This window comes from Anguilla rostrata, chromosome 2, assembly GCF_018555375.3.
Source record: "Anguilla rostrata isolate EN2019 chromosome 2, ASM1855537v3, whole genome shotgun sequence".
In the NCBI taxonomy this organism is placed as follows: Eukaryota; Metazoa; Chordata; class Actinopteri; order Anguilliformes; family Anguillidae; genus Anguilla; species Anguilla rostrata.
Window position 1 is genome coordinate 31,142,347 of NC_057934.1, and position 21,599 is coordinate 31,163,945.

General features: G+C 41.3%; 2 protein-coding genes across 2 annotated transcripts in view; one reads left to right on the forward strand and one right to left on the reverse strand.

Annotated features, from left to right (window-relative positions):
- Positions 1-1,611: 1,611 nt before the first annotated feature.
- On the forward strand, positions 1,612-5,881 carry si:ch73-141c7.1 (coenzyme Q-binding protein COQ10 homolog, mitochondrial). The gene is made up of 5 exons (XM_064321561.1): positions 1,612-1,902; positions 2,470-2,622; positions 2,945-3,137; positions 3,594-3,695; positions 5,347-5,881. The coding sequence occupies exons 1-5, from the start codon at positions 1,799-1,801 to the stop codon at positions 5,503-5,505; spliced, it is 711 nt and encodes a 236-aa protein (XP_064177631.1). The 5' UTR covers positions 1,612-1,798; the 3' UTR covers positions 5,506-5,881.
- Positions 5,882-9,802: 3,921 nt separating this feature from the next.
- mylk5 (myosin, light chain kinase 5) overlaps positions 9,803-21,599 on the reverse strand; it is a 36,161-nt gene continuing 24,364 nt past the window's right edge. Inside the window, exons 11-23 of the mRNA XM_064321562.1 lie at positions 20,342-20,377; positions 18,173-18,300; positions 17,573-17,726; positions 16,550-16,861; positions 16,303-16,399; positions 15,363-15,566; positions 14,840-15,057; positions 12,907-13,030; positions 11,678-11,830; positions 11,465-11,594; positions 11,269-11,359; positions 10,683-10,823; positions 9,803-10,406 (exon numbers count right to left, since the gene is read on the reverse strand). Coding sequence (XP_064177632.1) covers positions 10,195-10,406; positions 10,683-10,823; positions 11,269-11,359; positions 11,465-11,594; positions 11,678-11,830; positions 12,907-13,030; positions 14,840-15,057; positions 15,363-15,566; positions 16,303-16,399; positions 16,550-16,861; positions 17,573-17,726; positions 18,173-18,300; positions 20,342-20,377 — 2,000 coding nt within the window. The 3' untranslated portion in view covers positions 9,803-10,194. The remainder of the gene's footprint in view (positions 10,407-10,682; positions 10,824-11,268; positions 11,360-11,464; positions 11,595-11,677; positions 11,831-12,906; positions 13,031-14,839; positions 15,058-15,362; positions 15,567-16,302; positions 16,400-16,549; positions 16,862-17,572; positions 17,727-18,172; positions 18,301-20,341; positions 20,378-21,599) is intronic.

A 21,599-nucleotide genomic window follows, 5' to 3' on the forward strand; every position in this document is an offset into this window, starting at 1 on the left:
GTTGCCAGGTCATCATACAGCATTCATGCATCTCAGAAACAATTCAAAGAGCATCACTTCCAATGTTTCTGGGCTTCTCAAAATGAGTAAAAAGGGTTTAGGGTGTACCCGCCATTATTACATAACTTCTTTATGTAATTGTGTGTTGTAAAGAATTAAGGATTATGAGATTAAGGTTTAATTTGGTGGCTTTGAATTCTGATACTGTATTACACCATTGTAGAGAGGATTCCTCAGGCCTGTACTTATGTAAGACACTGTGTTCTGCCATTGTCAGAGTAGATTAAGAATCACGGATAAAGTGGCTACAGTATTCCATAATTAGATGGCCCGTCTTTTTCACTCACTATTTATAGTACAGGTGCCACTTATTCAAATTCCTCTGTTTTTGGTGTAGTTGCTCCCTACGTGAAAACTGGCATTGATGTCGATTTAAACACCGCTGATGTGTGAGGACTATTTAGCTATAAACCTTTGCACAAATTGTGCCTCAAATCAAAGTTTATATTTCTGGAGAATCATTGCCTCTACATTTAGACCGTGGAGGCACGTATAGTTATGAAACTAGATAAAATGAACTTTTGGCACATGCTGATCTGCTATTCAATGTGATCGACAATAAATTGTATGACTAAAACTTATTACTAATGCATTGTCTTACAATGCTCTTTTGAATCATTTAAGTTATTTCTCATGAAAATTGCAATAAGAAAATATTTTTGTGACTTTCCACCTCCACATGCTTGTTTTGTCCTTTAAAAATGTAAGAAACCCCTCAGATACACCAAACGGCGCTTTCATGTCACCAACAGCAAGAAACCAAAACTTGTCACATTGAGGGAACCAACTGTAAAAAACCCCTTCACAAACCAAACAGTATCTGAGTGGCGAGAGAACGTGTGTAGTCTGCTACAGGAACAGGATTAATTTAATGTTATCTGGATAATCTGGCTCCAAAATTGTGTTTTAACCTTTTCTCTGTGCTAACAGTTATGCATAGACGGAGGAGACTGCTGTCTGCCAGTGGTGTGGCTCTATACGGACCGCTGTTTAACTTGGTAGATGCGAATGCATCTCTGGCTTGTGTATCATCTCATCTCCTTATATACAAGAAGAAAAAAAAAAAGTCATTAAATAAAGACACAATGATGACAAAACAGTACAACAATGAATCCTGCGTGTGCCATCTCTGTAAGCATATTACACTGGCTTAACCTTTGTAGCTGAGACATCAACTTATTCCCCATGACATCGGTTTTCCAACTATGCAAAACATGATTACACTATTATGTAGAACCTTTTTTCCAAGAAGTTTTGCATAATGCTGATCCAATCGGATGCTTTGCAACTGAGCACTGTCTTTTAATCACACTTGCTAAGTCCCTGTCAGCACAGCAAACAGTCTGTTTTCTTACAGGGTCTGATAAGAGGCAGACTTCTGTGAACCGCCCAACAAATGTATTGCTGAAGTTCATCTGTATTTACTGTTAAAGCTGTATACTCACAGTCCTAATTAACGTTTGACGACATCTGCGTCAGTTATTTGTTGCGCAACCATCAGAGACAGTTTTATCAAAGTATCTCTGGTACAGTTCAAACACTTCCTGTGGACGTCCCGATCCTGCTCCACGACGGAGAACATAATACGTCACAGTGCAAGGGTTCACCCCAGTTAGGGACAGCACTTAATACGACTCAGCTGAACTAGTGTAGACACCGGTTTCAGAGGCACATGTCTGGATTATTGCATTATATTTAAAATTTATTAGAGGTCGTTCTCCGAATCTAAAACCATAAAATGACGAAAAAAACTGCTCCAATTTTCATGAAAGCACTTGTTGAAATGACGGATTTTCACTTTTCCAAATTTTTAAATGGAAACTCGGGGAAAACGAATTTCAGGTAAGACCACCATTGTGTAGCCATATAGGGCTAACATTATCATTTAAATAAAATATAGTTTATGGCGTAGCCATATAGGTATATAGTCAAATGACCGATATTAATGTACTGGTTTATTTAAAATTCGTTGGTTTGAAATCGAATTGGGCTACTGATGTGGTAAATGAATGGGGATTTTAAGTCTGGTATCGTATTAATTGTAAACCTATAATTCAAAATAAAGTCACGAGACGAGCGCACGAGACAAAGGGAAGGCGTACGCTATTATAGTTGTCAAATGACTGAAAAATTTGAACAATCCCTTTAAAATCAATCCCTTCATATACCAAATAGCCCATTTTTACCTACTGCATATGTCATGTAGACGACGTACTCGGATTTGTCAATAAAGAAGTAATTAGACCAATAGCTGTTAAATATCAGGGATAGCATCTCTCGACATGTAAGAAATATAAAAATTAAAAATAATAATCAAAAGTAAATTAAGAACATAATCGTTGTTTATTCATTGAAGTTCACTACCTGTTGACTAGGTTGAAACTGAATTTTTACTTTGCGCCCCCTCAGGCCTATCCGTTCCTATGCCATTCTGGCCCCCAAACACGCGAGTGTACTTCCCGCTCCTGCTAACCCAGCATGCACGCCCAGCTGTGGCTTCATCAGCCTGGCCTCTCCTCTCACCACACGCAGAATGGAGTACTCTGAGAACCGCAACCTCAGGTGAGAATCACTATTCACTATTTCCTCTCACGATAAAATGCTCATCCTGTGTGCAGTAAACCTCATAGATGCATGTAGGACTAAGATAAATGTGTATGGCTTGTATCCAGCCATCACTTTCCCTATATTTTTACGCATAGTTAAATAAAAACCTTCTCTTATCAATTAACCTGTTCTCTTATCAATTTAGAAAATGTGGTGAAACAGAGCACAGAGAGGAGACTTTGCACCTCATTTCGCAGCAGGGCACAGAATCATGGTGTGTCATGTCAGGGGGTAGCAGTGACTGTTAAAGTAACATTGTGGCATTCCATCACTCCAGATACTCTCCTGAGCAAATGTACAATCTGGTGGCCAGCGTGGACAAGTACCATCAGTTTGTGCCATGGTGCAAGAAATCAAGGGTGCGGAAGGGGCTGAATGGGGATGTGAGGGCTCAGCTGGAGATCGGCTTCCCTCCCCTTGTGGAGCGCTACACGTCAAATGTCACTGTGGTGCCCAACCACCAAGTCAGAGTAAGTCTGTCTTCAAGTTTGTGCCTTCACTGAGGAGGTCACATAATAACAGAAACTGAAACATTTCATATTTGCCGAGGTTCAGAGGTCCAGGGTTCAGAAAGTCCCACCATGTGTTTCTTCCACCTATGAACTCAGCCAGCTGATTTCACTAATTATTAATCCCGGCTGAAGAATTGTCCTAATTAGAAAATCCAAGTGATTTGGACAAAATACTGGGGAGGGGAGGATTTTTACTTTCTGAACCTGGATTTTACACCACTGCTAAGATCTGAAATTAAATGTACCTTCCAAGATCAGATAAAGATCATTCCAAGAAAGATAACCTTGTGGTCTTAAGTACATAAATTTGCCTTGGTTACACTTCCACAATTTCGAAGATTAGCATGGCTTTTTTAATTGATTAGCTGATTTGTGCCAGCATTGGAATGGTGGTAATATAATGTTTGTTTGCAGGCTGTCTGTACAGATGGGTCCCTTTTTAGTCACCTGGAGACAGTGTGGAGTTTTCTTCCTGCGGTACAGAACCAGACCAACTCTTGCAATGTGGAATTCTATGTGAGTCCTCAAATTTACACAATTTCTGATTTATTCTTTGTTTGAAATCATATTATCTCAGTGTTACCATGTGTTACCATGTGCTGCATAGCATTTGTTATAGACATGGCTCAAGATAACCAACATCACTTAAAACATTGAATTTAGGAAATAACAGAATATACACATTTTTAAAATGCTTATTTGAAATCTCAATTATTTTGCAACTGTCAACAAGGAACATATATCCCCTGAACCCGCTATACCTTTGAACACCTCATGAGGTCACATGGTGATCCAGGTTCCAGACTTCATCCCAGTCAGTCTTCTTCATTTTCATGTTTAATAAATTGGGTGCCCAACATGGAACTGAGCATGTCCAGTGCCCACCCAAATTTGGAGCAGCCAACTGTCTGCAATTGTAGCTGCATTCATATGCAAACCCCACTGTCGATTCAAGAGAGTGTAGACAGCCACGGTTCTCCCCTGAAACACACAAGTCTCCTTCATTTAGCACCGTAGAGTACAGCTAAACTTGCATTAAGTGGAGTTGGAGAACTGTCATATGCGGCTTTAAAATGCAGTCCACCATTGGCAGATCAATCTGCAGGGGTTGCTAGATAGCGATGAAACACAGACCTTTAACTGCCTGGACTGACTATACCCTGGGTAACATGATTGGCAATTGTGTATCACCCCATGGAGGTACCAGCCACAGTCGGCACTCGGCACTGGCATGGTCGGGATTCAATCCGAGACCATGCGACTCATCCATGCACTAGTGTGGTTGTGTTAACCAAATGAGCCGCCCATCTGTTCCATTTCAGTCTTAAACATATTTGTTCTTGAATTTCTGATGTCTGTATCCTATGCATACCGTTTGGATCTATTTTTACTGAACCTGGATAATCCCTGAGTTCCTCAAATAGCTGAATTTTATGAGGTAATGCTGAAATGCTGGACTGGGACAGCTGGCTGGGGCATTGTGACCTAAATACTTGGCAGGATTACCTGTGAAGGATTGCTGGACTTTTCTCTGAATGTGGCAGGATTACCTGTGAAGGATTGCTGGACTTTTCTCTGAATGTGGAAGCATTCAAGTACACTCATTGAGGAAAAACTGGTTGTGGCAAGTGAGTGCCACCCCTCCTGTTTAAACGCACACTCACGGGAGACAGTTGTTTCCTTAATCAGCACTGCTGTGCTCTTTTATTTACAGATGCGTTTTTACAGAAAATATTTACGCACAAACGACGGTTCCGCAGCCGTCTTGTTATCAGCCCTCTCGCTCCAGCTTCCGGTCTTCCTTTAAAAAACCCCAGGCTCACTGTTGAAAGCAATCAGAGGCAATCAGCGCAATTAAACAATTAACAATTATCGGCGCTGATTACCTCCAGCTGACAGTCGTGACGAAGGATCCGAGAGCCGCTCCTCTCACACTCTCTCTGCAGCCGACGCTCAAACCACGCCCACCCCACCACACTGGTCAATGCCTTTCAATGGGAATTATTGCTAAGCACAAACTGTTTATGTTAATTAAAATTATTCTAGGGAAATTCCGTGTCGGCCTTATTACGTGATAGTGACTTTTAGGACTTTCAAGGGATGAGAGGTACAGTATCTGCCAGTTACCTTTATTTACCAGTGTCTAAACCACTTGTTTCATTTCCAGGTTTGTTTTGAGTTCAAGTCCCTACTGCACACTCAGCTAGCATCTGTGTTCTTCAACGAAGTGGTCAAGCAGATGGTGAATGCTTTTGAAAAGAGGGCGGGCATGCTGTATGGACCCCAGTCTACCATCCACGAGGACCCACTTAACAGTGCAGTTTGATCCAGTTTTAATTGACTGAACTGACAGAAATGTCTTCTTTAAGACCCTCAATGCCCATGTCAAACGTGGTGCTACATAAGAAGACTGGCTCTTTGACGTTCAACTCTTCTGTGTCTCCAGGAGACTTAAAATGCTGCTCATTCTACCTACTTTGAAGAAATTTATTTATTTTTCTAGAGTAAATTATTGACTTGAATGTACATAACTTTTGTTAACGGTGGTTTTTAATTTATATTAAATACTGTTTTGAAACAAGATCAAAACAAATCTATGTATTAGTATGTTTTATTACTCTGCCAGACTTTGTAATTGCACACATTTATAACATATGACCTGTAATTGCTGTACAAGGTCAATATATGTTTTTATTTAAAGATGTCCATTTCCCTTTGTTTCCTTGTACCATGGTAGAACTTCATGACTGAAAATCGGGCAAATTCAAAACAGTTGTTCATTTTATCTATCTGAACTTACGAGGAACTTAATTGCATTATCCGAAGAAAAAAATTCAATGCCAACCAAGCTGGATCCAAGTTGGATCATATGAACCAAGCTTGGTTCAGATGCACTTGGTCACAAGCATATTTGTTAATGCTTTGCCCCTTGTTTCTGTTATTACAAGCATTCATTCCATGAAACTCACGTGGCTGGCTGTTACTTAATCGTAGTACACACACAGACCTCCAGAGGATTCACATTTTTATCGAAAAAACCATTTATATATCTTTTTTTAAACTGTCTTCTTCCCTGAATTTTCCAACAAAATATTTACACAAGAATATATATTGCTAATGAACATGATAAAATCTGATTAGTTTAGAAAACTGCCCATTATACATATCCATTTGCAATACAGAGGCTCTGTAGAAACATTTTCTTACCTAACAAATTGAGTTAGGCATTGATTTACAATGATTTTTAAAAACAGCAAACTGAAATACTCCCACACACTGCAGAAAACAAACAAGGGAACTGACATCAAGTGCTTTCTGCAGATTGAACTTTGGGCCTTGACTACTGAAGGGAAAAAGACAATTTATTACAGGAAAGTTTATTTCAAGCAAAAAAACAAAATTATAAACCCTGGTAGATTGCAATAGGCTACATTTGTGTCTGTATTATGACCCTTTATCACCCTGGCCCATTTTCCTGACTGGTCATATAGAACGGTCCACTGATTAAGAAGAAAAATGTTCCAGTGAGAGATGTCACATGCACATCTCAAGCACACAGTACATGTCTTGAACCTGTTCTGGAACACAACAGTAAAAACTCAATGTAGACAGTGCTTCTCTTGGTATAATTAAGCAAATGTGGGGAAAAATTGTGTACAGTTATTCTCTCGTTAGTACCCGTCAGGGCAGGATTGAGAGATTCTGGTTGTGCTTGTTCTGATGACACTGGAAGAAGAAATCGCATGATTTACTTTTTCACTGCACATACCTACTTATGGTTTGTAGCAGGGACAGTTCTGGTCCTGGAGGGCCGGTGAGTACGCAGGTTTTTGTTTCCACCAAAAACTGGCAGATTAGATCGCAGTAAAACGTTTCATATAGTGATACAAGAACAATCTTCGTCTGTCTTTCATATGCTTAGCAAGAAATATAGCTAAAATGTCAGGATGTGCTTATCAAGAAATATAGCTAAAATGTCACAATGGTGTAAATGTTGTGGCTAATTGAAGCCAGAAGTTGGCATGAAAATCAGAAACAGATATGACCGAAGTTGCCCTCCTCTGGTTTAGAGCAGTGGTTTTTAAACTCGGTCCTGGGGATCCCTTTTTATGCTGGTTTTTGCTACAGCCAATCTGTTGCTCAATTTTGGTTGTTGAACATGTGTTCTTTCATCATTTTTTCGTTAACGTTAACAGAATGCAGGTTTGGCTCGTTATCATTTGCTTTGTCTTTGAATTCTTCCAGATGGTTAATTTTGGTGGCCAGGTATCCACATTTTTTCTCATGAGGAGTGTATTCATTAACCTGTATATAATTTGGTTTAAAACTTCTTTTCATGTAATCCTTTGCAATACAGCACAATTAGCACGAGAACATGGGCCTTTTATTCTTCATGGCATGCATAGACATTTCGGACATAATGTGGCTAGTAGGCTAAATAATACCTCAAAACATGAAAAGCATAAATGAGAAAAATGAACAGCTTGTTAAAATTTTGGGATTGTGGTTGGAATGAAAATTAACATACACAGGGGTCCCCATGACCAGAACCACTGGCTTAGAGGAATTCCTAAAACCCAACTAGAAAGTGAAAACTGAGAATCTGTAAACTGCCATGTTGAATTGGAAACAGAGTAGTTCAGAGTAGTTCAGAACCTAATTTCATTTAAATAAAATAGACATTCCCAAAAACCAGGTATAGGAGGGCTATGATGCAAAAGCATAAAAGAAAAACTCAGAACTTTACACATGCCACCTCTCTCTCCTGCAGTGCTGCTCATGGCTGTCTTACTCTAATCAGTGTTCATTAGAGGATCTATTATTTCTGCCCACAGTGCTGGGTTTGTATGAAACTGATAAGCCAGGTGCAGCTAAGCTCCATGGGTTCAGATAACAGCAGCAATCTAACTGAGGTCAACAGTCATGGGACTCTCCTTATCAACTAGAAGAGGAAGTAACTTAAAATAAAAACAAATGTTTATGGCCACTGTCCAGCATGTTAACACATGAACATTTCTGCAGAAAATTCCTCCCATAACATTGCCAATTTCTCAAATTCAGATGAATCACATACACATACCCTTGCTTTATCAAGCTACCCTTTATATAATTTTTGTTTAAACACTTTGCATGCTATCTTTTAATACGCATGACCTATTGTATCCTCACAGCAACCTGGGTTATAAATATAGATATTTAGAAAGAGAATGTCGGACGTCGAACGATGTCATTCATTGCAAACAGAAATGTATGGTCACACACTATATGCCATTTGAAACTAGACTTTTAGATATTTAAATATGTAAAAACAGACATCAGTAAAACATTAACTCAAAGCCTCGTGTGAGCAAATATAGCAGTTAGATCAAACCTTCATTAGTAGGAAATACAAAATGTATTTGTTCTAGTCAAAATATTTTAATTTGAAAAGCAGTTACATTTACATGATGATCTTAAAGGGTTTGTAAGTGGTGCGTACATTTTCTATGGTGAGGCACTTTAATTCCCAATTGAATCCTTATTGTACAGTGCAGGCTACAAACAGGAATCCTGTAGGGTGATGCCTAACTGGCCATAGCTTTGCCAGTGAGGAGATGGCATTAATTAGTCTGGCGTTTGCATATTCACTGCTCACTAGTGACAAGTGCTCATGTGACAAGTGGTCAATTTGGTGGTGCGGCAGTGGTTTAACAGATTGCAGTGGGTTTTTTTTTTCTTGAATGGGAAGAACACACATTTGGGATTCAGCCTTTCAAACTGGAGAGGACTTCAAATTACAACAATAAAAATGTCAGAAGAAAGAGTTTAATCTGAAATGGAATAAAGTACATGATATGCTAAAAATATTATTTTGAATGTCCTCCGTGTGTCCGCATGGGTATTCCAGTTTCCTCCCACAGTCCAAAGATATGTAGGAAGGCTAATTGGAGACCGTTCCTGCCTATTGCCCAATGCACGCTGGGATGGGGTCCAGCATCCTCTGTGACCCTGCCCAGGATAAGCTGGTATAGATAATGGATGGATGGATGGCTGGATTTTGAAAAAAAAAAAAAAAAAACTTAATTTAACTTTGAGCACTAGCAATATCTACATTTGGGCTAAAGTGGAATCTCGTGACCACAAATAGACATTCTAAACTTGTTTATTGCATACATTGTACAAACATATTTTCATGGCTTCAACAGGTGTCATATTGCACACAGCTTTGTGATAATTTTTTCTTCCTCAAAACATGCATCTGATGATCAATGTTCTCCCATAGTAAATACCATTTGCAAGGTATTCATATTCGATTTGGTTCTGCGTCTCAGGTTGGAATATTTTATAAATATGGCACCTTGTGATTACAATATTAAAAAAAAAAAAACACCTGCCAGAGAAGGTTTTGTGCTTGTTTCCATGACAATGTAGACATTGGAGTGAAATGAGAAACTAAAGACCAGACATTTTCTAACTAATATACCTCGAATAGCTGGCTTTCTATCATTTCTATCAAAAGGACACATCCAAATAAGTGCAACATCTATTTCTTTAACTATCAAACAGCCACCTTTGAATTTGCCACCTTTGAAGTTCTCATACCCGTAGAACACTATTGAATATAAAACTACAGAAACATGCCATTACACATATCGTGGTTTTTATTATAATTAAACAAGTTGTTACATATTGAAAATTCTATACCAACATATTTTGAGCTTGCAAGGAAGGAAAGTCTTAAGATTTTGCATCAATCATAGGTAACAGAGAAAGACTAATAAATACGTATGTAAACTTGTGCTGTGAGTGTTTAACTGGAAAAATACTATGGAAAGATACCATCCTACCATCCAATGTGGTCAGAATGGAATTTCACACAATTCCCAACATTCTGGAATGCCTGGATTATGTGTGCCAATTTCCAAGGGTTCTTACCATCTGTGTGTGCCTGCATGTGCATGGAAATGCGATAGTCTAGCTATCAGTGTGCGTGCGTGTATGCAGGTGTGTATCTGTCCATCTGTGTGTATGAGCACTATATCTTCCCAGTCACTGTAAGTTTGCATGAGCACAGCGCCTCCCCAAGGCTGTTGATGGCCCTGCAGGTGTAAACCCCAGAGTCCTCCACCCTCACACTGGACAGGACAAGGGCGCAGCGACCATCCTCCTCATACTCGATCTTCACACAGGAGGACTCCTCCACAGGCTCCTCCCCCAATAACCACAGAACCTCAGGGTCTGGATACCCTGTTTAGAAAAGTCCAAAAATAGAGGGAGCCAGTCAGAACAGACCACATCAAAGGTTTTCAAAGTCTGCTGTTATTTAATCATCATGTGCAATAACTGTTTCAGATCAGCAAAGGGGTTCTTCTGAAAAACTTAGAAGGCAAAGTAGAAGGAAGCTGTGGAATTCAACGGGCAGGTGGTATAAGATAATGGGAGAACTGTTGTCCAGCAGAGGTCACCAGAGGAGTGGGGGAAAAGGTCTGATGTCAGAGAGGCGCTAGAGGGGAAACACCATACCCTGTATATGGCAGGTCAGGTGGACTTTGGCACCCTGGGGCTGGGTCTGGTCCTTCAGGACCTGGGAGAATTGGGGCTCACACTGCAACTGCTCTTCCAGAGACTTCAGGGCATGCTCCGCCTCCGGGGTCAGGACAGAGTCTGTGTGCAGGGAACATGACACAGGCGGAGACCCTCTATGAAGACCAGATCAATGGAGTTGAACGGGTCACAGCAAGCAGATATGGTGTGTGTCCATAAACTGAACCCACTTCCTTCCTTCACCACATTAATTAGGACAGATAGAATCAATAGGTAGTGATGACTCCATCAATCAGTAGTCACTTCACTTCTGGAAAAGGAAGAAGGGCAGCAGGACACTATTTGATAGTACTACATGACAAGCATTTAGCAGACGCTCTTATCCAGAGCAACGTACACAACTTTTTTACATAGCATTTACATTGTATCCATTTATACAGCTGGATGTAAACTGAAGCGATGCTGGATAAGTACCTTGCTCAAGGGTACAACGGCAGTGCCCTACCCAGGAATCAAACCTGTGACCTTTAGGTTACAAGACCGTGGTTACTGCTTGGTGCCTTACCCTCTCCAGGGCTGGCGGGGGAGTCAGACCCATCAGACTTGTTGGAGAGGACAGCCATCCTCTTCAGTGCCAGCAGAGCCTTTCCTGTTTTCTGGGAAAGAGAAGAAACCGGTATAGAGAGAAACAAGGAGGGAATACTGCAGATGCGCCAATATACCCAAACACCTTTTGAAACAAGCCAGCCAAAGCCTTGTACCTTCCACTTCTGTTTTGCCAGGAACTTCCTCATCTTGTCCTTGGACAGAGTCTTGGTGGAGCGGGGGTCCGCTGAGGCGAAGGCAGCCATCCAGGGGTGGGCCAAGGCCTTTTCACAAGACAGCCGTTGCCTATCGATTGAACCAATGGGTTAGCCGCAGCAGGGAACAGGACACATCTCCAGTTAAAGTTGAACTCAAGTCTGCAGACTGACCTCATGTCTTTCTTCAGCAGGCCGCTGATGAAGTCCTTGGCCTGGTCTGTGATCTCCGCGAAGCTCTCGTCGTCAAACTCCCACTGGGCTGCAGTCACCAAGGCCAGAGTCTCGTCATCACTGTTTCCCTGGAATGGTGACTCGCCGCTCAGGCTTATGGAGAGAGAGGGGGGACAAAAAACCTAATGGCCTCCATCCTTCTGTAGAGTACAGTACATCTGGGTAAAGGGTGAAACCTGAGCTCTCGTTGCATGTGCTTCATATCACAGGTCACTGCACACCTTGCTTTTTAAAAGATGGTTGTGCTTGGACCGATTCAAGGGTTTCTAGGCATTTTAGGTTACTTGACCCGGTCTGAATTCACCTACATTTAGTTAGTTCCATTTGCTCTATGCTGCTTATATCACATTTTTGCAGTTTTTCCACTGAAATACATTTCTCTTCATAAATGAATTAAAATTGAGGGCATTTATTTCATCATGGTTGTTGAATAAACATGATTTCCTAACCATGTTCACGGGGAAATTACATTTAGAATTTTTGCATTTTTTCACTTTCTGGAAGTATGTAGTCCACCGAAATAATCTTTTTTATCACGTCTGCACACACATTTTATTTAATTAATTTCATTATATTTAGTAATTAAACTTGATTTCCCATCTGAATGTAAAAAGTACATTAGTTCAATGATTATTTTTTAATGTTCACCTTTTGGATGCAAGGCTATAGTCGTGTATTTTGCAGTTTTCCCACTGAAACAGATTTTATCATAAATGTCTTTGAAGACATTGTAATTAATTTACAGCATCATGGCTGAAATGAAAGCTTGAGATGTAAAAAGTTGTGGTCTGAGGCCTACCAGCCACAGGCTATAACTCCACCCTACATCCTTTCCCACACAGCCTTTTCCCCGCTTGGATTGCACATCAGATATACAATTTCAGCCTGCTACCACAGCTCAAGAATTTATAAGCTGCCGCTTAGCTAAGTGGTTGCCGCATGTCGTCACAGTAGCAGTTAAAATAAGCTACTCCTTCACTGCTTCAATTATGGTACTTTTGATTAATTACATGCAAACTAATTTATCCAAGTTCCCACAAGACAAAGCGTTTCATTTAAGCCACTAAGGTTTCCTGTTGCTGGTTCCCTCAGTCCCAAATCCAAGGCTATAACATCTAAAAGTTGCTCACAGGGCCTGAGGAGAAAGGAAGATTGGATCAAGCGCTTACAGGATGTAGCAGATGACTCCAATACTCCACATGTCTGTGGCCGGACCCACCGGCTCAAAGCCGATGACCTCGGGAGCCACAAACTCTGGCGTCCCATGCATCACCTTGAGCGGAGTGGTGGAGTCTAAACAGGAAAGAACCAGAGAAGACACTCAAGCATTCACAAAGAGGAGACAACAGAACTAAATAAGAATAAAAGGCTAATGTTTGCATGCAAAGTCCAAAAAAATTCACATTTCACCATTGGTTCTGCAAAGATTGAGGTCACAATATATTGCATGTACTGGAGTGTAGGTATAAATAGAAACACTTGGTTCTACGCAAATTGTGCACCTCCGTAAATTATGATTAAATAAATTAAAATGCAAGAAAATTTCAGCATCACAAAGGTTGCTCCACCCTCAATTTTGTTCTTTTTCTGGCCTTTAAGGAACCTGTTATTTCCTGAGAACCCAGTTTGTTACTCTGAAATGTCACTGACAGGCAGATACGAATATACTCGTTTATAGTCGATCACAATCATTTTATCATAATTATTTTCAAATGACAAGTGTGAAGCTTAATTAAGTACAAAATTCAGCTCAAAAGTCTCTCCAAAACCCCATTACCAGGGACAAGTAGCAGTTTCAGTTAAAAATGACAGATGATAAACCATCAACAGTCCAAATTCATTTTTAATTCTTCTTGATTAACAGTGCCACAGTTATTTTAATAACCCACTGGCAATCGCAGCACTCTTTACATTGTGTCAATCAAAAATGCTGTCTCCATATCATATATACATATCTAAATAGATATCTATTTAGTAAAATGTATTTAATCATTAAGAAAGAATGCACCGTTAGCTATGGCATTAGCTTTTAGTACACAGTGAAATAAGGCTTGTGAATAGGTCAGTTCTTTTCACGGTCAATTAAACTGCAGAACCGGTACAAATTAGATTAGTAGAGCTTTACACTATAAATATTCCCTGAATGTGGAGAATGCAGGGTACACTTACTGCAACCACAAGTTCAAACGATACTTAGATATGGGAACAAGTTGTGATGCAAAGAAAATTAATTATAGTACAATGTTCAGGGAATGGGCTGCACCAGTTGCCATTACTTTTGTGCTGGGTTATTGTTGGATTGTCAAAGCAAACAGGAACATGTTGACTTCAAAGAGGAGTTACATTGTTACATTTCTACTTCCTCTGCAGCCACTGTAAAGGACAGTTCTGTGGGGAGTGGTGGTCAGACACAAGGTGTACTCTAATGCAGCAATGAGGAAGGGAGACTGGTATCCGTTTCTGGAGTTCATGCCAAACTGCACTTATTTCATGAGCCAGATCATTTAGGTGAGCTGACACCTTAGCTACATTTTCTTTTACTAAGCTCATGAAATTGAACACTGTTTTTATATTTATATATAAAACATTTTACTGTGGTCTCATTGATGAGTCTATCAGCATGGGTTAACACAGCTAACAAGAGTAATAAGGGGGGACAAAAACAAACATAAGCCTTCCAGGAACAGAGTTCCCAACCCCTGCTCTAATGGGCATAATTACTCCAATGAGTAGTTTTCCCCCATCCCATCAGCAACAAGAAAAGGATGCCATGCTCACACCCCATCCTGTTTGCATTCCATCCTGTCAAGACAGTCTGTTGCATAGATGCCAATAGGGACATAATGCAATTGGATGACCGCATGCAACAGAACATTTACATAGAAAAAAAAAAAAAAAGATTAAACATTCACTAATCGGAACTTCCAGAGAACATTAATTGCACCCTATCTGCAGTGTGAACACCAGTTAGCTGCACCGCACAGCTGATAGGGAGGAGATGGCAGTTCAATGAGATGGCAGTACTGTTCTGGGCTTTGTTATAAAGAAGTATGGCCTTTTCACAGGTCGGTGAGCCTTCGGGCCTCCCAGCTTTACACTCACCCAGCTTGCTGGCCAGGCCAAAGTCGATGATCTTGATGAGGGTCCCGGTCGTGTTCATGCACACAATGTTCTCGGGTTTGAGGTCCAGGTGCACAATGTTCTGCCGGTGCATGTACTGCACGCCCTCTATGATCTGCTGCATGTAGTGCACAGATGTAGGCTCCGTGTGCTCAAAGTTCTCATCCACAATGCGCTCAAACAGCTCTCCACCGGCAATGCTGCAGACACAGAGGGTCAATTTTAGCGTGCTTAGCTCCAAGTTTAAACCTCAGGCTCAAACCCCAGCATTATAACTGGAGCAGCTATCCAAATCTGAAATAACAATGAGCTGTCCCTGCTACAATGCAGTTTTTTGGTCCCCCCAATCCAGTTTCCCAGTTTTCTTCCACAGAAAGCTAGTCTTATTCCCAAAAACTCTGCTTTGCACTTCCCTCTACCACAGTAATGAAAAAAGAGCCTAAAGACTAGGGCAAATTACTCCTGTAATGGCAGGAGATGCAATCTACAGAAGAGCATCACTCACTACTCCATGACCATGACGATCTGGGAGCGACAGTCGTAGGCCCCCAGGCACTGCACCAGCTTGGGGTGGTGGAGATGGTTCATCAGCTCGATCTCCCGGCGCGCTGCTGCCTTGTCCTTGGACCCACGGGCCTTGTAGAACTTCCCAGCACACACCCGGCCTGTCTCCTTATGGGTCAGCCGGAACACCTGCCCGAACTTCCCTCTGAAAGGACAACCGATGCACGTCGACCACAAGGAAGGCCGCATATAGGGACATGCAAACTCGCATGCTTTCTTTGACCAATCCCGTTCATAGAGTAACCACCTCTCTCCTGTTGCTGTTCTCTTGAACTAGTTTCTCCTTCTAAAACTCTTCAGTTAAAGCAATCTTTTGAATGTAAAAACCTCTTGAACGCAATAATGCAACATGTAAATGTTCCCTTGGATTAAAAGGGAAAGTGTCCATGTTGACCTGCGTTTGACTGCTCTTCGATTTCAGTATTTGGAACACCATAAAATGTCAGCTTATGTCTTGCTTAACAAGTTTGAGAAGTGTTGCGTTCTGGTAAAGACCACATGAACAAGCTGCAGCTTGAATAGCAGCAGAGCAAATGGTGTTAAAGAAGCATAAAGAAGCACGGAACCCAATGACATTAGAAACTGCTGTGGGGAAGTCTACTCCAGGGCATAGCTTATCAGCTCTAACAGACACCTGAGCAGGAAGACGCACATCTTACGCATGACAACACATCTAGTAAACCGTTATATCATGTTGCAATAACAGATGCCATTTTATGGTTCTTTTTCCTCATGTCAAAAACACTAGAAGTCCCCACGTCCGATACACCACTATGTCACAGCCTCATGCAGGGAACAACATGGGCGGCCAGTCTGTTCTGATTAGGGTGCGTTAGGCTGGCAGGCCTCAGGATGATGTTGCAGTCATGAAGTACACTTACACCCCCAGCTTCTCCAGCACGTTGTAGTGGTCTGTCACTTGGTTGATGGTATTGATTGTGATGTCCACATACTCTTGGGGTTCTTCCACCACCTCTCCTTGAAAGCAGACACATAAAAGCATATTTCCATGAGCCAACAGCCTACATGCAGCTGAATTAATAGTACAACTATACAAAATTATATAAACTAAACTATAAAAATTGACTCTTTTCTATAATGAAGGAGAATGAAAATGCAGCCACTTACTCTTGGTGTCCATCTTGAAGGTGTCGGACTCCTGGCTGGGTTCGCTGACTCCGACGGCGTTGTAGGCCCTCACCCGGAAGCGGTACTCCCCCTGGGGCTCCAAGCCTGAGCGCACACGGTACGAAGTGCTCTTACAGTTGCCGGTCACCTCACACCAGTCCCCTGGCCTTCTGGGTCCTTCTTTCTTCGCCTCCACCACGTAGCCCGTGACCGCGCTTCCCCCGTCGTAGCAAGGCCCCGACCAGGACAGGACTAAGGAACTGGAGGAGAGGTGGGAGACGACGGGACAGGATGCTGGGGGCTGGGGGCGATCTGGGGAGGGGGGCAGGAAAACATCGGTAAAAGAATGGTCTTCCATTGTGTTAAGCAAACCTTAACCCTGCAATTCCCAGTTTTGAAAACATGCAACCCTGCAGGGGGGGGGGGGGGTTGTAGTTAAAACCCACAGCAGTACATTCAGAATACCTGCCACTGCAGATCATGTGACATTTTAAAACTGTGTAGAAAGTTAAATATTCAAGGATTATAACCTTGAGAAAGCAATTACAAATGAATTGTTGTGCCAGGTACATTTCCTCATCTGGCAGTGCTTGATCAAGGCTGCAGGTACTTCCTACCAATAAAAAACCATCCAGGATTGAGTTATGCCCTCACCTGCCGTAAAAAGTAAACACTAATCTGGGATCATTGCTTGAGGTCTGAAACTATTCCTTTTGAGCTCAAGTTTGAGCTCAACAGGGAAGGTTCACCTACAATTGAGGCACTGCATGTTTGTATATACAAGCAAAAAATGACTGAGAGGCACTGTGGACTGGTATAGGCAGGCATGGTTCACCTATGACTGAGAGGCACTGGGGATTGGTTCAGAGTGGCATGGTTCACCTATGACTGAGAGGCACTGGGGATTGGTTCAGAGTGGCATGGTTCACCTATGACGGAGAGGCACTGGGGATTGGTTCAGAGTGGCATGGTTCACCTATGACTGAGAGGCACTGGGGATTGGTTCAGAGTGGCATGGTTCACCTATGACTGAGAGGATGATGCTGTGTTGGGCGAAGCCTCGGCGGTTCCGCACCACGATGGTGTATCTGCCTGCGTCGTCAGGACGTGCTTCAGAAATCAGCAGCCTGTTGCCCCGATCGCTGTCCTCCACTCGAATCCGGGAGCTGTTTGCAACCTACAGAGTCAGGGAAGACAGAGTTAACACGATGGAAGGGAGGGGGAGGGGGAGATAGGAAGTGGAAATAGGAAGAGGGAGAGAGAGAGCGTTAGGGAGGGAGAGAACATTGGAGAGGAAGATGGTACTAGGGAAAAAGGTAAAGTGTTAGGGAGTGAGAGATCACTGAAGTAAGGGCATTAAGAAAAGTGTGATTGAGGGAGACAGACAGGGAGAGAGGTAGTGAGTGTGGCAGTTGCAGGGAGCCTGATTGTGCTGGGCTTGTCCCTCAGTCCGGGGCCCTGTTTCACAAAGCAGGATTACCGAGTTAGCTGGATAACTGCACCAAGTAAAACCTGGACCCCCTCCCAAATCAGGAACAATGACTGAAGTAGAGAGAGCGGTTCTGGGTTTTAATCAGCTGTTTTTTTAAATAGCCACTGGGGCTGACTGTGGAGGAGATGTACCCGCTGTTTGTTATGGATCCAGCAGGAGGCCACAGGGAAGCGGCTGCTGAAGGAACACTGCAACTGGGCTTGCTCTCCTACTCGCACCTCCACCTGCTCCGGGGGCTCCTCAAACCGGACCGAAGGGTCTGCAAGAGACCAAGGCCGCGTTTCTGCAATCTGACAACACCATGCGGTCACATGGAACGGAATGGTGGCATTCAATCAGGCCATGTGTTTTCCCCAAATAATCCATAACACAGATCTTTCCATGCACTATTCAATGAGCAAATACACGCAGATATAGGTATTGGTATTATTAAGACAGGAGATTTAATAAATCACTGGATGGACGTAGGACCGACAGACTCCATTTATGCTATGGTACCCGAAAGCTGGATTTCAACATTTACTCTAGTCTAATAATGACTGCACATTCATTCCAGTGTTCGGTTAGACTGTTTCTAAAGTCAAATTTTCTAAATCTTGTTTGAGTTGATGTTCTTAAACTGTCTCAGAGTCTGCTTTTCAAATTAGAGCTGATCCTGCTGACCCTCAGCTGTCACTGACCAGCTGCCCTTGGGAAACCCCAAGTCTGTTGTTTGAAGTAAGCATGACTCATGTGAAAAACCAGCCAAACAAATTTTCTCATTGTCTTTCATTGAAACAATTAACCTGGTTAATTGTGTGCACCAGTAGGGCCAGTAGAAAGCAGGCAAATCTTTGGTTTAAGGGTTTGAAGTGTGACAGTTAGTCCAATTTTCCCAGCAAGACTATATAAAGCACAAACCACCAGTAGATACTGCATTTCTTAAATTTCAGTTATATTTGTCTAGAGAAGTGGAGTTAGATTCTTTATTAGTGTCAGTTTATTTCGGAGTTTCTTCCCTTGAAACACCACACAGGGAACATTTACATTTCCAATTTAAACAATTGCAACTAAAAGTGCAAGCTTTTTCACTTTTGTTTCACTGTCCACTGTCTACAGTTTAGCAGAGAAAGGTACTTTTGTCTATAATGTGTGCCCATTTCATGTAGTGCAACACAAATAAATGGATAATTTGTCACAGTGCTACACTGTAATGACCTCTCTCAAGCAGGATACAAATAATTTCATTATAGACCTACAACAGGCATTAGTAATTTTATTCCCCATAAAATTACTAATCCTTTTAATCTTGTACTGCATGGCTGTGTCACATGAGTTCTACATTTACTGAGATAAGTGTCACAGCTGGATAACTACTGATAAAATGATCCTATGACAGTAATTATTCAAATGTAAAATGAAGTTCTACTTCATTCATTTGACTAACATAGCATGGCAGCTAAAAAGCTTGGACAGTTTTACATGATAGTTTTACAATGCTAAATTCACTATGGCACACACAGTTATGATGTGAAAGAAAATGTAAATGGCCAATCTTCACACCACAGTCATATTACAATATAGCTAAAAATAAATTAAGATCGTTTTTTTTAAGATCGAAGCATTACACCGTACAGTTTCAAAATGGAATAAAATAGGTTTGAATGAGATGGTGTTCTCTCATCTACTGTGATGAATACAATCACTAGTTTAACTCTGGAAATGGTTCCACATTGACCTATGCATTCCTGGTATGTTCATATGTGCTGAACACATACAATGCCATTATTCTAGATAAAGAGGAGTTGTGTCAGTACAGCTCAGAGACTGAGCAATTAAGTGCATACAAGAATGGGCTTGGCATAAATATAATCAGTACACATTTCTAGGTCATTACAAAAAAAAAAAAAAATAATAATTTTAAAAGTACTCTTATTGACAACAGCAGCTAGAACGTTATCCAAGAAGAAGACAGATAAAATAATTGCCATAAGGTTATAATTTCAGGATACAACAATTGCTAAAGAGAACCAGATAAATTCAGTACAACTGAAGTTGTTTTCCTCATAATTAAATCAAAGAAGCCAGAAGGCAAATGCACAAAAGGAGTCATTTCAGGATGCATTCATGCTTATCCAATCAAGCAGCTATATCAGAAAGCCAACTCAACAGGAGACTTTATTCTTTAATCCTTCAGCAAAGGACAAAAAATGCAAACTAGGGCAACTACCAGTCCCTTGTACTAAAATTAAATGGAGTATGAAGTCAAGGTCTAGCAGCCAATCCACTTAGGTATATTTGTTAAGCCCGGCAGAACTTACCTGTTCCCGAGGACGCTCTTCTCTTTGGAGTGATCCCTGCGAAGAAATGAGAAGAGAAGCAAATGTCATTTCAGACAGGTGTGTAATGGAGGGGTAGAGCCTCGTGACAATCAGATACGGGCAGGAGGGTGTGTGTTATAGAGGCTGAGGTATGTGGCCGCGACTGCCTGGTGCTACTGAGCGGAACGACATTCTATCTCAGCAGAGGCTACAGTAATTCAACCTGCCAATTCCTCATTACTGAGGAGGCTTCAATGCTCAACGTGTCATATTAAAGTATTGCATTCTAGTGAGACTGTGCCTGATTTTCAACCGAACAGAACACACCTTACTGCTGTGGCAAACATTTTCCCTGCTGGAGGCATAATTGGGTTCAAATTGCTCTGATTGGTTGATTAACCACAGAGGGGGGCAATCAGTGAGAAATTGGGCCTCAGTGTAATTCAAACTCAGGATCAGCTTGGGCAGGACGGGTAAACAAGCAGTGCAAAAGAGGGCATTCTTCTTCCATGCAACCATCAGTGATTGTTTTTATTACAGCTACACATATTATAGACACTGATACTGATATGAATGTCCTCTGCTTCTATCCACTGAGCTAAATAACTGCTATATTGCCAAAAGGGCAGTGCGTGCCCACAGCATTGACACAAAGGAAACAAAACAAAGCACCCAGATGATATTGGATGTTATGCAGATGAGTCCCACGAACCAACAGCGATCAGGTGTGTCAGCTGCCTGTCTGAATTAATAACTATGAGCAGGCAGGTTTTTTTTCAATAAATAATTTTATTGTGGGGTTAAAGGTGTCATGCATCTGAGCTTGGTGATGGAACCAGCTTGTAATGTAGCAAGATGTATGAATGTATTATTGAAATTACTTTTAAGCAGCAATAATAGTCATTTCAAATGTATTTAATGTATTTCTAATTTAAATTCCCCAAATTTAACTTCAACCAATTTAATTAGGTTATTAAAAGACCAGCATCAATATTGATAACCATCTATAAAATTCAGTTAATGTGCTTTCTGTTTTCTTGAGTGTTGTTGTGATCAACAAACATATTTGCTTCAGGCTTTTTTGTTCATTTACTACTTTATTGTGCAACTCTTAAAAGCATCCTGGCTCCAGTGCAGTTTTATTTTCCTTTTTTATTAATAATGATTAAGTACATTTGTTTCTAATTTTCCCCAATGTTAACATCTGGTCCTGCAGTAATATTTTAGAGCAATGCGTTTCTTTTTGCTAGAATTTCTT

What these genes read in the sequence shown, in the direction of transcription:
- si:ch73-141c7.1 (XM_064321561.1), top strand. Translation starts at nt 1,799, where the DNA reads ATGACGAAAAAAACTGCTCCAATTTTCATGAAAGCACTTGTTGAAATG. An exon ending in TCGGGGAAAACGAATTTCAG is followed by an intron (nt 1,903 to 2,469) that starts GTAAGACCACCA and finishes GCGCCCCCTCAG; the next exon opens with GCCTATCCGTTCCTATGCCA. An exon ending in TGCCCAACCACCAAGTCAGA is followed by an intron (nt 3,138 to 3,593) that starts GTAAGTCTGTCT and finishes GTTTGTTTGCAG; the next exon opens with GCTGTCTGTACAGATGGGTC.